The sequence below is a fragment of the Hippopotamus amphibius genome, chromosome 12 (assembly GCF_030028045.1).
Source record: "Hippopotamus amphibius kiboko isolate mHipAmp2 chromosome 12, mHipAmp2.hap2, whole genome shotgun sequence".
In the NCBI taxonomy this organism is placed as follows: domain Eukaryota; kingdom Metazoa; phylum Chordata; class Mammalia; order Artiodactyla; family Hippopotamidae; genus Hippopotamus; species Hippopotamus amphibius.
Window position 1 is genome coordinate 73339890 of NC_080197.1, and position 12969 is coordinate 73352858.

Genomic DNA, 12969 nt, shown 5'->3' on the forward strand with positions numbered 1-12969 from the left:
GGTGCTGAGGTCGAGAGCCTCTGTTCTCAGGCAAAGGAAGTGGGATCTAACTATAATGTGGGTTTCCACTCTCGCAATTCTTTACACCAGCACCTACTCTGACACCACTTCTGAGCCTATTGGGCTTTATCCTTGATTGATATGAGGCCGCCACTGAGAGCAATGACCCCTTTCAGGGAATTCTTGCCAAATTCCCTGTTTGGAAGCCTTGGGGTGGGGCTTGCTGTGTACACAGAGCACTCTCAATAAATACATTCCTGCAGATTGGGAGTTTCTGAGACCAGGCAGGGTGCAAGGAGAAGACGTCATATTCTCTGATCTCCTGTGCTTCCTCCCGACAGCATGGGGGAAGCCCGGCCTGCTCCACCACGTCTTGTTCTAATCATTGTTGCCCTCCTGCCTGCAGCTGTCTCAGTCCACGGAAAACCGTGAGTACCACCCAGGGCCCTATTTCATATCGTCCTTTCTCTTTTCAATCTTTCTCTCTCTTATATTTTTCCATTGCCATTTTCCCCTAAAATCTCAACCCCTTTCAACTTTAGTATTACATAATTCTATGTAATTTTTTTTCACTCTAAAGTAATCTTTAGATGTGATTCAATTTAGGAAAACTGCCTTCCTATTAGCCTGTCACTGAGACCTAAAATTCCAATAATATTAAAGAGCCATTCCTTTTTGTTGAAGCCATTTCTGTTGCTGTTGTTGAAGCCATTTAAACACAACAGTTTAAAAAACAAATATTTAAATTGTGGACACGTGATTGGATTAAACATTAACACTGGAGCTGTAACTTGGGGTGGGTGAGACTGGGTAAATCAGACCATTTTGAGGCTATCTCAGTATCTTTAAAATGGTGCTATCTGCTGTGCAGGGCTATTGTAAACATCAAAATACCTTGAAAATTACCAAGTATGCTACCAATAGAACTTATTAATAGTGATAAAAAATAAACACTTTATCAGGAGTCATATTGTCACAGTGCTTTTTTCCTTTTCATGATAATAAGAACAGAGATATTTAACTTTAATAGGCGTAAAAAAAAATAAATAAAGATAATTTGGTGATATTTAGAATACTTTAGAGATATCAGTCATGGGGTAGTTTGGGGGGCAATCCCCTCCCCCCCCCCCAGATACTAGGAAGGGAGAGGTGAGCAATCACTGATGACAAACTGCCTATTCCAGAGTCATGACTTGGGTCAACTGTGCAACTCTGAATTCCACACTTCATGTTACAAATCTAGAGATAAGGGGAAACTGAAAATTAAAAGGGGGCATTGGGTTACTTTTTAAGAATTAAATATGGCAACTGGGAATAATCCTAATGCAATATTTTTATGTAGCGAATAATTATTCCTCCCACCTTCTCCTTTAAAAAAGTAAGTTCAGGGATCCGAGTGTTGGGTTGTAGTGAGGTAGGTGCATAAAATCAACACATCTTTAGAACTCACCTTGAGTGGGATATCACTGCCTTGGCTGAAATATTACCATTGCCAACGAAGAGAGGGAATGATTTTCTTGCCATTCAGCCATATCATGTTATCAACCTGCCTTCTCTGGATGTAGAACTAAGAATGCTAATAATTGCTGTGAAGAAATCATAATCATGGATAATGATTCTGTCTTCCACTGACCTGAACGCCTTGTTTTCTAGGCAGTATATGGTGCTGGTTCCCTTCTCACTCCACACTGAGACCCCCGAGAAAAGCTGTCTTCTTCTGAGACACCTGAATGAGACAGTGACCGTAAGCGCTTCCTTAGAGTCGAACAAGGAGAAGAGCAGCCTCTTCAATGACCTCATCGTTGACAAGGACTTATTCCACTGTGTCTCCTTCACTGTGAGTACTAGCTGCCTCTCCTTGTTTTCTTTTCATTCTTTTCTTTTCTTTCTTTTCTTCCTTTCTTTCTCTTTCTTTTTTCTTCCTTTCTTCCTTTCTTTCTTTCTTTTTCTTTCTTTCTTTCTTTCTTTCTTTCTTTCTTTCTTTCTTTCTTTCTTTCTTTCTCTCTCTCTCTCTCTCTCTCTTTCCTTCCTTCCTTCCTTCCTTCCTTCCTTCCTTCCTTCCTTCCTTCCTTCCTTCATGTAATTCTAGTGGTCAGAGACTGGTTTTCAGTTTCAGGGAATTAATTTAGAAGGACATGAATGACTTCAAAGAGAAATGTAGAAAGAACGTTTACCCTAGCAAAGAAACAAAATATAGATTTCCCACCTCAAAATGGGGGCGAGGCAATACTTATACACATGCTAATTTTCTACTTAATTTCCACAAAAATTCTACTAGCAAGAGAAAGCATAAGTTAGACAGTTTGGGGTGTTTCTAATAGTAAGGTGCAAACTTTGAACTAATACCGGAACTAACAAGGTCCCCCACTTTCTTCAACATATAATCGATAACATGAGGAAATTTCCAGTTTCTTCTTGGAGCAACCCATCCTCAAGACATAACTCCTACCATCATTAGAATATTAATTTTTCCCTTTCCCCTAGATTTCAGAGTTAGATCTACTTTTTAATAAAAATTTGAATATTTACTCCACAAAGTTGACTATGTTTTAATTGCTACTGTTGAGTCCTATGGAAATTTGCGTTTCACTTGTTTCACCTTTTTCTAAATTATTATCTTCCATCTTATGTGTAAGTCATAATTAACGTCCCCTACCTACTTTCATGGGATGCTGAAGAAGAACAGGTAAGAAGCAAATCCCTCCAAAGACTGTGAAGACTCTCATGATCTTTTTTGTTCTCAGCTCCCAAGATCCTTATCTTCTGAGAATGCAGTATCCTTCTCTGTTCAAATAAAAGGACCAACACATGAATTCAGGGAAAACACCACAGTTCTGGTGAAGAACACAGGAAGTTTTGTCTTTGTCCAGACAGACAAACAAATCTACACTCCAGGACAGTCAGGTATGGTGGGGTAACTCCAGAAATGAGGAGGTGTTCTCCTTGGCACGTTACCCAAAAGGCCTAACTAGGAAAAATGTCTTTTTTTCAGTTAACTTTCGAATTGTCTCTGTGGATAAAACTTTTCACCCACTGCATGAGTTGGTAAGTCTTTTATATATGTGTATATCAATGGTTTGAGAGGCAGTAAGCAGCAGGGAGCAGCCAGGGAAAGACTATGAAGGATTTCTGCCTCAACAAACTTGAAATCAACAGCAGAAACCCTTAGGCCAAGCAGAAAACCAGGTTGTCCTAAAAGGTGCTGCAAAAAGAGAGAATGAATTGTTTTCTTCTGTACTTTTTAATCAACAAGCTATCAGTCAGCTACCTTTATTGTTTAGAAGGAACTGTGTTAAGCATAGCAGAGCATACACAGGTAAGATAGACACAGTTTGGTCCTCGAAAGTATTTAATCACATAAATCCTTCAACGCTTTACACCTCCACTGCTGCACAGTACTACTAAGACTTCTATGAAATTCTATTTAACTAAGTGTTCCTCCCTCAAGATGAATATTTTATTCAGGTGTGTCATTGATATGAATCTTACTCCACAGACTCAAGCATGCAATCAGTATCACGTTTCTTTAAATCAAATTAAACTCAAAAGAGAGTCCTTGTGGAAAATCCACTCTTTGATTTTTGGAAAATGCCTCTTCTTGGTTTGTGGTGAAAGATGATCAAAAAGACTCATATGGAGCCCAGAAACTGGGGGAAAGGACCACTAGGTTTCCGTTCATCAAGGTCATGTTTTTACACCCCTCTTTCACCAGACCCTTACCCTACCATTCTCAGTCAACCTCACCTCAAACTTCATCAAGAATAAGTAAAACAGTAAACCCCAACTCTACTAATTGCTCCATATCTTTTGTCTCTACTTCTGTTACCATGAAAGAATCATCCCTGTTCCGATTCAAAACCAACTCCTCTAGCTGTGCTCTGAGCCCATCCTCTTGTTTTCTCAAGAACACCCAGTTGTCCTCTGCTTCTCCTCTATCACTGTATTTCCTCTTTATGGGATAATTCCTAATAAGCTACACACTTTGCTATTATTAGCTTATTTTTTTAAAGTTAAATGTAAAATTTCCCTAGACTCCACACCCCTCTCCAAATACCATTCCATTTCTCTGTTCCCCTTCAAAACCAGTCTCCATGAACAAATTTACACACACTGTCTTCACCCCTTACCTCCAATCGTTGCACGTTTTTGATGCTATATTTAAAGCACCCAAACAGGTATTGAGAATACTTTTGCAAGTATCTATGCCCAAAATTGTGATTCATTTAATGTTAACATTTTCTCATATCAGCATCATTTTCATAGAAATAAGACATTAAAGAAAAGTGTGAAACTCCCCTGTGTTCCCTTCCTTTATCATATTATTCCTCCCTCCCTCATCACAGATGACTATCCTGAATTTGGTATTTATAATTGCTATGCATGTTTTTTACTTTACTAAATGCTACATACATACAGTATATGTATATTTATATCATGTGCGTATACGTATTACATATACAGAGAAACAGAGACAGAAACAGAGACAGAGACTGGCATCTTTAAACTATTATGGTATTGTTTTGCATGTTTTTTTCAAATTTTTATAGGTAGTACTAAAGTATATGTCCTCCTGTAACTTGTGTTTCCAATTATAATATGCTTTTAAATTTATCCACACTGTTATATATTCCTCTAGTGCAGTGCCATTTTAACTACAATATAGCTCTTCATTAAATGAGTAAACCCCATCTATTTATCTATTTTCCTGTTGATGAACATATTGTCTATTTACTTTTGACAAATAAAAATTGTATATATTTAAGGTACACAATGTGAAGTTTTGTTACATGTATATGTATTTGATATGGGTATTTGATTATATGTAGTTGATATACCAAAACTTGTGAAAGGATGGCCTCGATCAAACTAATTAACATATGTATCACCTCCCATAGCTACCTTTGTGTGTGTGTGTGTGTGTGTATACACACATGTTTACATATATATGTAACATTTTTCTTGTCAGTTCATCTGTAGATGGACACAAGTGGTTTCCATATCTTGGCTACTGGGAATAATGTTGCAATGGACTAGGGAGTGCAGCTATCTTTTCAAGATAGTAATTTCATTTCCTTCGAATATATACCTACAACTGGGGTGCTAGATCATATGGTAGTTCTGTTTTTCACTTTTTGAGGCGTCTCCATACTGCTTTCCATAATGGTTGTATCAATTTACCTTCCCACCAACAGTGCACAAGGCATACCTTTTCTTCATACCCTCCCCAACACTCGCTATCTTTCACTTTTTTATAATAGCCATCCTAATAGGTATAACATGATATCTCATGGTTTTGATTTGCATCTCCCTGATGATTAGGGATGTGGAGTGTCTTTTCATATACCTGTTGGACATTTATATGTCTTTTTTTTAGAAAAATGTCTATTCGGATCTTTTTGTCCACTTTTAATTATTCTTTTTCCTATTTTTGTCATTGAGTTATATGAGTTTCTTACACATTTTAGATATTAACCCTTTATAAAACTATATGACTTGCAAATATTTTTCTTCAATTTGGTAGGCTGCTTTTCATTTTGTTCATTGTTTCTTTTATGTACGGAAACTTTTTTTTGATGTAGTCCCACTTGTCTATTTCTGCTTTTGTTGCCTGTGATTTTGGTGTCAATTCCAAAGAATTGTTGCCACAACCAATGTCAAGGAGGTTTTTCCCTAAGCTTTCTTCTAGGAGTGTTACAGTTTCAGGTCTTACATTTAGGTCTTTAAACCATCTTGAATTGATGTTTGTAGATGGTCTAAGATTAAGGTCTAATTTCATTCTTTTGTGTGTGGATAGCTAGTGTCCCCAACACTGTTTATTGACGAGACTACCTTTTCCCCGTTGTATATTTTTGGAGCATTTATCAAAAATTGGTTGACGTGCATGTATGGGCAGAAAGAGAAGTCGGAGGAAAACAGAAGAGTGTGGTGTCCTGGAAGGCAGGTGGAAACACAATTTCATGAAGGAGAAAATAACAAATTGTGTCAAGTACTACTGATGAGTAGAATGAAGACCGAAAAACTGATTATTGGATACAGCAATGTGAAAGTTTGTGGTCACCTTGGTTAGAGCACTTTCAGTAGAAGGGTGAGTTCAAAGCCTAATGGGAGTGTTAACAAAAGAGAAAGAAAAAAATTAAAGAGAATGAGTGACAAGAAACTCTTAGCGTTCTATTGTATAAGAAACAACTTGAGGGAGTAGCAGAGTGGAAAATGGAGTCAAGAGATACTATTACCTTTACAAAATTATTTTATCACTTGAAATACAATCTTTGTACTCCCAGAATAATTAACTACTACATAGTCACAATGTGTTCTAAGGAATTCTGTTAATAATATTTTACATAAGATATTTGCATTGATATTCATATATTAAATTGGTCTGAAGATTTGTCTTAAGGGCTTTCTTTTGATTTCTGATATTATGTTACTTTTTGTTTTCCAGCTATACTATTTTCTATACCATTGCTATTAGCAGTTCCTAAAAAAAATGATATATTTTTCTGATGATATTTTCTTGGATTAGTCCTATTTAGGGTGTAATTATTTGAAAATATTTTTATTTCTCCTAAACTAAATAATAGGTTTGCAATTTCTCTCTCTTCTCTCATAGTATTCTTTATTTGTCCTTTTCCCCCTTTTTTGAGTAAGTTAGCTAATTGCATATTTTTTATCCCACCAAAAGAATCCATTTTTATTTAGAATGATTGATTATTTCTCCAAATTTTCTTTTATTATTCCTTAAAGCACAATTTTATCTTTATTATTTTCTATCACATGTTTGGTTTTGGTTTATTTTGTTTTTTTTACTACTTCTTATGTTGAATACACACTTTATTTCCATCTTTTTTGAATGTATTAATATAAATATTTGGGGCTATGTTTTATCATGTGAACACTACATTTGAAGCATTTAATAATTATTTTTAATTAATTTTCTATTTGATTGATATCCTCCTGGATCTAGTTACTTACAAGAGAGCTTTCAGTGAGTTGTTTTGCTTTTTTGTTTTGTTAGTGTTAGGATTCCAGTTAGAATTAGCCAGCAAGATTTATAGTTAAAAGTGTGGGCGCTCTAAAAAAATTTTAAAAAAATTAAAAAAAATTAAAAAAATTAAAAAATAATTTTAAAAAATTAAAAAAAAAAAGTGTGGGCTCTGGAGTCAGACAGCTTGGGTTTGAATCTTAGCTCTATCATCTTTCATTTGTGCTATCTTGAGCAAGTTTCTTAGCCTCCTAATACCTCAGCTCTCTTATGTATAAAATGGAGATAATACTCATTTGATTGTAGTGAAGATTAAATAAGATAAGGAATGTGACAGTACTCAAAGGTTGTCTTGCACAAAGCAAAAACTTAATTGATGTTGGCTTTTATTATTATTTTTCGTTATTATTACTCTTCTCAAACTTTGGTTCAGAGTTTGATATATATGCAGCTTTCCTGCCTGACATCCAGAAATTCTGGTTAGTAGTTTTGTTCTAGGCCAAGGAATCCACAGGTGATCCTCTGACCACACTCTGGAAAAAAAGGTTGCCTAAGAATTCTGGAAGCCATATGATAGTTGAAGCTGAACCATAAGAACATATAACTGCTATCTCCATTTCCTGGTTTGTAAAAGTATAGAATCCGCATATTGTTTATTAGATGGCTGTAAACAATTAATGCTGGCAAATTCTATTTTAGGAAATAACATAACACACTTGTTATCACTGACATCATGATTTCTCGTACAATACTATTCTTAACATTTACTGGCTTCCTAAAGCAGATTAATTCAATATCCTATAAACTTTAATTTATAACTTTGTTACATTTTATAACCACTGTTTTGTATAAACTTGTTTGATTATAAATTAGCTGGTACATTGAAAAAAAATCACAATTCCAGAAGTACAATCAGAACACAACTTTACTTTGTTCTTCACAGTTCTTTGAAATGTATTCATCCCTGCCTCTAGATGAAAACCCTGGCAATCTCATGATTTTTCTTGTCAGTCACAGAGAATAATTTTTAAAAATCACAGTATCCTTCATTAATTGGAACATCATGTATCAATACAAACTCCAAACTTAGTTTAAAGCTAAATCTTCTCCCTCTTTCTCACAGCTAGACTTTTCTGCAGGTGGGAAGCCAGACAAGAGGATTTCATTGATCCCCCTTCTTCCTTGACTTAAGCAACTACCCTGACCTCTCCCGATCTTGAGCTTCTGACCTTGCTATGATTGAAGAGGAAGAAAGGAGAGCAGAAAATAATTGTCTGACTTGTACCATCCTAAGATAATTTTGCACCCTTTGGGCCAGGTAGATGTTGAAAGCTAACTCTTACTCTCATGACATATTTTTCTGAACTCTTCAGAGACCCTTATCATTAATATACCATCAACAGTTTCTTACACCTTGCAAAAACACTCTAATCCAGTGAATGCTTACTCTCTCCCTAACTTTCAGAAAGTCAGATGTCCACTTCCATCTTATCCTCACCTAAGATATGTTTCTTTCTCTAGATAGCCTAAGTACATAGACTCTAAAATGATCCCTTTACTGGCTCTCTCTTCTGTGTGGTCCTCATCTGGCCAATGGGAAATATTCATGAGCTCTTTATCTATAAAACCTCTGAAAGTGCAAACCAATTTCAAGGCAGTAGCAACTTTCCTTCGTTCTCCAGCCAGAGCAGCTGGCCATCAATTTCCTTTCTTTTTTTTTTTTTTAACTTTTTGTTTTATATTGGAGTATAGTTGATTAACAATGTTGTGATAGTTTCACGTGTACAGCAAAATGATTCAGATATGCATATATATGTATTCATTTTTTTTCAAATTCTTTTCCCATTTAGGTTGTTACATAATATTGAGCAGAGTTCCCTGTCCTATTCAGTAGGTCCTTGTTGGTTATCCATTTTATTTATTTATTTTTATTAGAGTATAATTGCTTTACAATGTTGTGTTAGTTTCTGCTGTACGATGAAGTGAATTGGCTGTATGTATACATACATCCCCTCCCTCTTTATGACCCACCTTCTAGAGTAATGAAAATAAAAACAAAAATAAGCAAATGGGACCTAATTAAACTTAAAAGCTTTTACACAGCAAAGGAAACCATAAACAAGATAAAAAGACAACCCTCAGAAAGGGATAAAATATTTGCAAACGAAGCAATGGATGAAGGATTAATCTCCAAAATATACAAACAGCTCGTGCATCTCAATATCAAAAAAACAAGCCAATCAAAGGATGGGCAGAAGACCTAAAGATACATTTCACCAAAGAAGACATACAAATAGCCAAGAGGCACGTGAAAAGATCTCAACATCACTAATTATTAGAGAAATGCAAATCAAAACTACAATGAGGGGACTTGCTAGGTGGCACAGTAGTTAAGAATCACCTGCCAAGGCAGGGGACACAGGTTCGATCCCCGCCCCAGGAAGATACCACATGCCGAGGAGCAACTAAGCCCCGTGCACCACAACTATTGAGCCCATGTGCCACAACTACTAAAGCCCATGCACCGAGAGCCCATACTCCACAACAAGAGAGGTCACCACAATAAGGAGCCCGCGCACCACAGTGAAGAGTAGCCCCCGCTCACTGCAACTAGAGAAAGCCCGTGTGCAGCAACAAAGACCCAACACAGCCAATAAAGTAAATAAATAAATAAATAAATAAATTTATTTAAAAAAAGACTACAATGAGGTTATCCATTTTAAATATAGCAGTGTGTCCATGTCAATCCCAAACTCCCCAGCTATCCCTCCCCCCCACCCTTTGCCCCTGGTAACCATAAATTCATTCTCTAAGACTGTGAGTCTGTTTCTATGTGGTAAATAAGTTCATTTGTATCATTTTTTTTTAGATTCTGCATGCAAGCAATATCATACTATGTTTCTCTTTCTCTGTCTGATTCACTTCCCTTAGTATGACAATCTCTAGGTCCATCCATGTTGCTGCAAATGGCATTATTTCATTCTTTTTAATGGCAGAATAATATTCCATTGTTTATGTATATACCACATCTTCTTTATCCATTCTTCTGTCAGTGGACATGTAGGTAGCTTTCATGTCTTGGGCCAGCCATTTCTTGCCCTTATATTTCTAAGGCAAGAGTTAGGCACTAGCTCCCTCTGTCCAAATAAGTGCAAGAGGCACATATCAAATGCTCACAGTGATCCATTTGGAGCCACACTCATTAGACCTGAAATGAGAAGAAGGTACCTTGTGTAGGGTAATCATATATCCTAGTTTACCCAGGACAATCTGGTTTGTGACTATTATCTGAAAATAATTATAATCAGTACCTTCTTTCACTCTCAAAAATTTCCTGATTTGAACATAGATGACACAGTTACTCTAATCTTATGGCCATGGACGGGGCTCACAGAACACCAGTGAGATCTTACTCATAAGGCCTCCCTGAACCTCCATTCTGCCATCCCTTTTCACTACTGTTGTGGTTGGGTTTTCCAATAAGTTCTTGGGTTTCTACTTAAATTTTTTATTTCATGATCTGTCTTGCAATTGTCTTTATTTTGTGATATTAATTTCCTTGAATCTTGGCTGAAACTCCCATTGTAATATCCAATTCTCTAACCAGTCTATTTGATCTGCTATATTACAGAGAACTCTGAACTAACATGTTTCTCCTGTCCTTTTGTTTTCTAGTTTCCACTGGTTTACATTGAGGTAAGCAACTTAAAGCATTCCAAATTCAGAGAGAAATCAGTAAATTGAGAAGAAATTGCCATTTGGAGGATTACGACAATATTGCCAAGATACAAGAGATTGAATCTGGATATTGATTTTGGATATTTGCACATTTGAAATCCTTCCATGATCCAGAGAACTAGAACATTGTACCCCACTCTCCTATTTCTCTCTTTCCAAAGAAAAATGCTAGAAATTTCTCAAATGATCTCTCATAATCCAGCAGTCTTCCTAAATGTATTACTGCCCCTAATTTATGTATGTTGATAAGTTATAACCTATTTCATGTATTTAGGACCCTGGAATAAACCGAATCATGCAATGGCAGAATATCAAGTTAGAGAATGGACTTAAACAATTGTCCTTCAGCCTGTCATCAGAGCCCATTAAGGGTTCCTACAAGATAGTGATACTTAAACAATCAGGAGGAAATATAGAGCACTCCTTCACCGTGGAGGAATTTGGTACGATTTTGGAAGACTGGGGAGGGAAAATGGGGGCCATAAGCTTCTGATTACTAGGGTATGAAACCATTTGAATACTTCCAATTCCCATGGGTGAGACTAGGCTTCATCAAAGTTTTGGGGTTTTTCAAAACCAAGTTATTTTCCCCAATTTGGAAATTATTTCTTATTTCAATGGAGGCTTCTATGATTCATTAGGACTAATATGATCTATGACAACTCAATTTTATAGCTCTGTTGGGTGTTATCTTAAGATTTTATAGTTAGAAAGGAAGCCACCATTTCATAGCACTGGTTTGTCACTTAGGCGACCATAGTAGTAATTTACCAGCCTGCCACCTTTCTCTTATCTCCTTCAACAGTGCTTCCCAAATTTGAAGTGCAAGTGAAGGTTCCAAAGGTAGTCACTGCCCTGGATGAAGAAGTGAATATATCAGTCTGTGGAATGTGAGTTAACTTTTGTTCCTTTTTCTATGCATTAAAATGCTCTCAAACACTAAGATTACCTTGGATGACATCTTGTTGAAGCACCATAAAAATCTGTGTAAATACCTGAGGCATCTCTCCTGCCTCCTCCAGAACTTTCTCTTCACAGCATGCTTTTCTTCTCTTCTTTCTTTTCCTCAGTATGACTACTTCTTGACATCCATTGCTGCCCAAACATCCATTGCCTAACTTTGTGATATGAAGAAAAAAAGTAGGTTCACTCTGATAATGACAGTCTCTCCAATGATGAAATGAACTGTCTAGAGCAGCGGTGAGCTCCCTACCTTTGGTGATATAAGAGCACATGATAAGATCCACTTGAACAGACACATAAAGAGACTCAGGCATCACACATGCCATTATGGTGACCCATCAAGGTGTGGTAGAAAGAACCCAGAACTAAGGGCTCACTGTCCTTGCTCCAAATCTAGCATCTGCCATGAAGTCTTAATTGAATTCATATTACTTTCTTGCTCTGAACTTGCATTTCTCTATGAAGAAAAAACGAAACAAAACAAAAAACACAAACAAGAATATCAGACTAAATAATGTGAAGTTGCTATTAAAGTCTGCAGTCATTGGAAATCCGAAACAGAAATAGCAGGGGTAACTTGCAGAGTGAGAAACTATATCTGCTTGAGGATCAAACACGGAAGACACTGCTTCAGCTGGGCACCTTCCCAAACTCTTTCAAAGTAATAGCAATGAGATTCTCGTTTTAGATTTATTGACATCCAATAACCTATATTTCCTTCTTAGAAGAGAAAATTCAGATAATCAAAACAAAATCAACTATTTTATTACATATTCAAAAAAAGTGTAGATAAGAAAGGAAGCTAATTCTCCTAAAGTAGAATAATAATAAATAAATTATATATGATGTGACAATTTTAGTAAATAAATACAACTAAATATGTGTCAAACAGTTTTTGAGGGGCTCCTGGAGGAGTTTGGAAGACTGTCTCTAGATAAGTTTCATTATGAGGATTTTTTTTCTTTTTCCTTGTCACTATTTTCTGATTCTTCTACAAAACACATTAACAATTTTGTTGTGTGATATTATAATAAACATTTTGAGAAAAATCAGTAGCAAAGAAGAACTGGGAAAGGCAAGCATTAAGATAAAAGAGGAAAGATTGAGACGGTTTGTTAGGGAATAGTCTATTGAGCTGTGCTTCAATTAACATGAACCATACACCATGAAGACTTGAAGGCAGCAGAATGTACTGGCCGAGACCTAAGCTGTCTGAGTTCAAATCTCAACTCCATTAACTATTATTGGGTTTGTTGTTATAATGGAACTACTGAGAGTAAATATGC

The 12969-nt window shown here is 36.2% G+C and overlaps 1 protein-coding gene across 1 annotated transcript in view; it reads left to right on the forward strand.

Annotated features, from left to right (window-relative positions):
• Positions 1-280: 280 nt before the first annotated feature.
• Positions 281-12969, forward strand: part of LOC130833539 (alpha-2-macroglobulin-like) — a 44746-nt gene continuing 32057 nt past the window's right edge. Inside the window, exons 1-7 of the mRNA XM_057703272.1 lie at positions 281-428; positions 1654-1837; positions 2745-2904; positions 2993-3045; positions 10658-10678; positions 10995-11163; positions 11526-11610. Coding sequence (XP_057559255.1) covers positions 343-428; positions 1654-1837; positions 2745-2904; positions 2993-3045; positions 10658-10678; positions 10995-11163; positions 11526-11610 — 758 coding nt within the window. The 5' untranslated portion in view covers positions 281-342. The remainder of the gene's footprint in view (positions 429-1653; positions 1838-2744; positions 2905-2992; positions 3046-10657; positions 10679-10994; positions 11164-11525; positions 11611-12969) is intronic.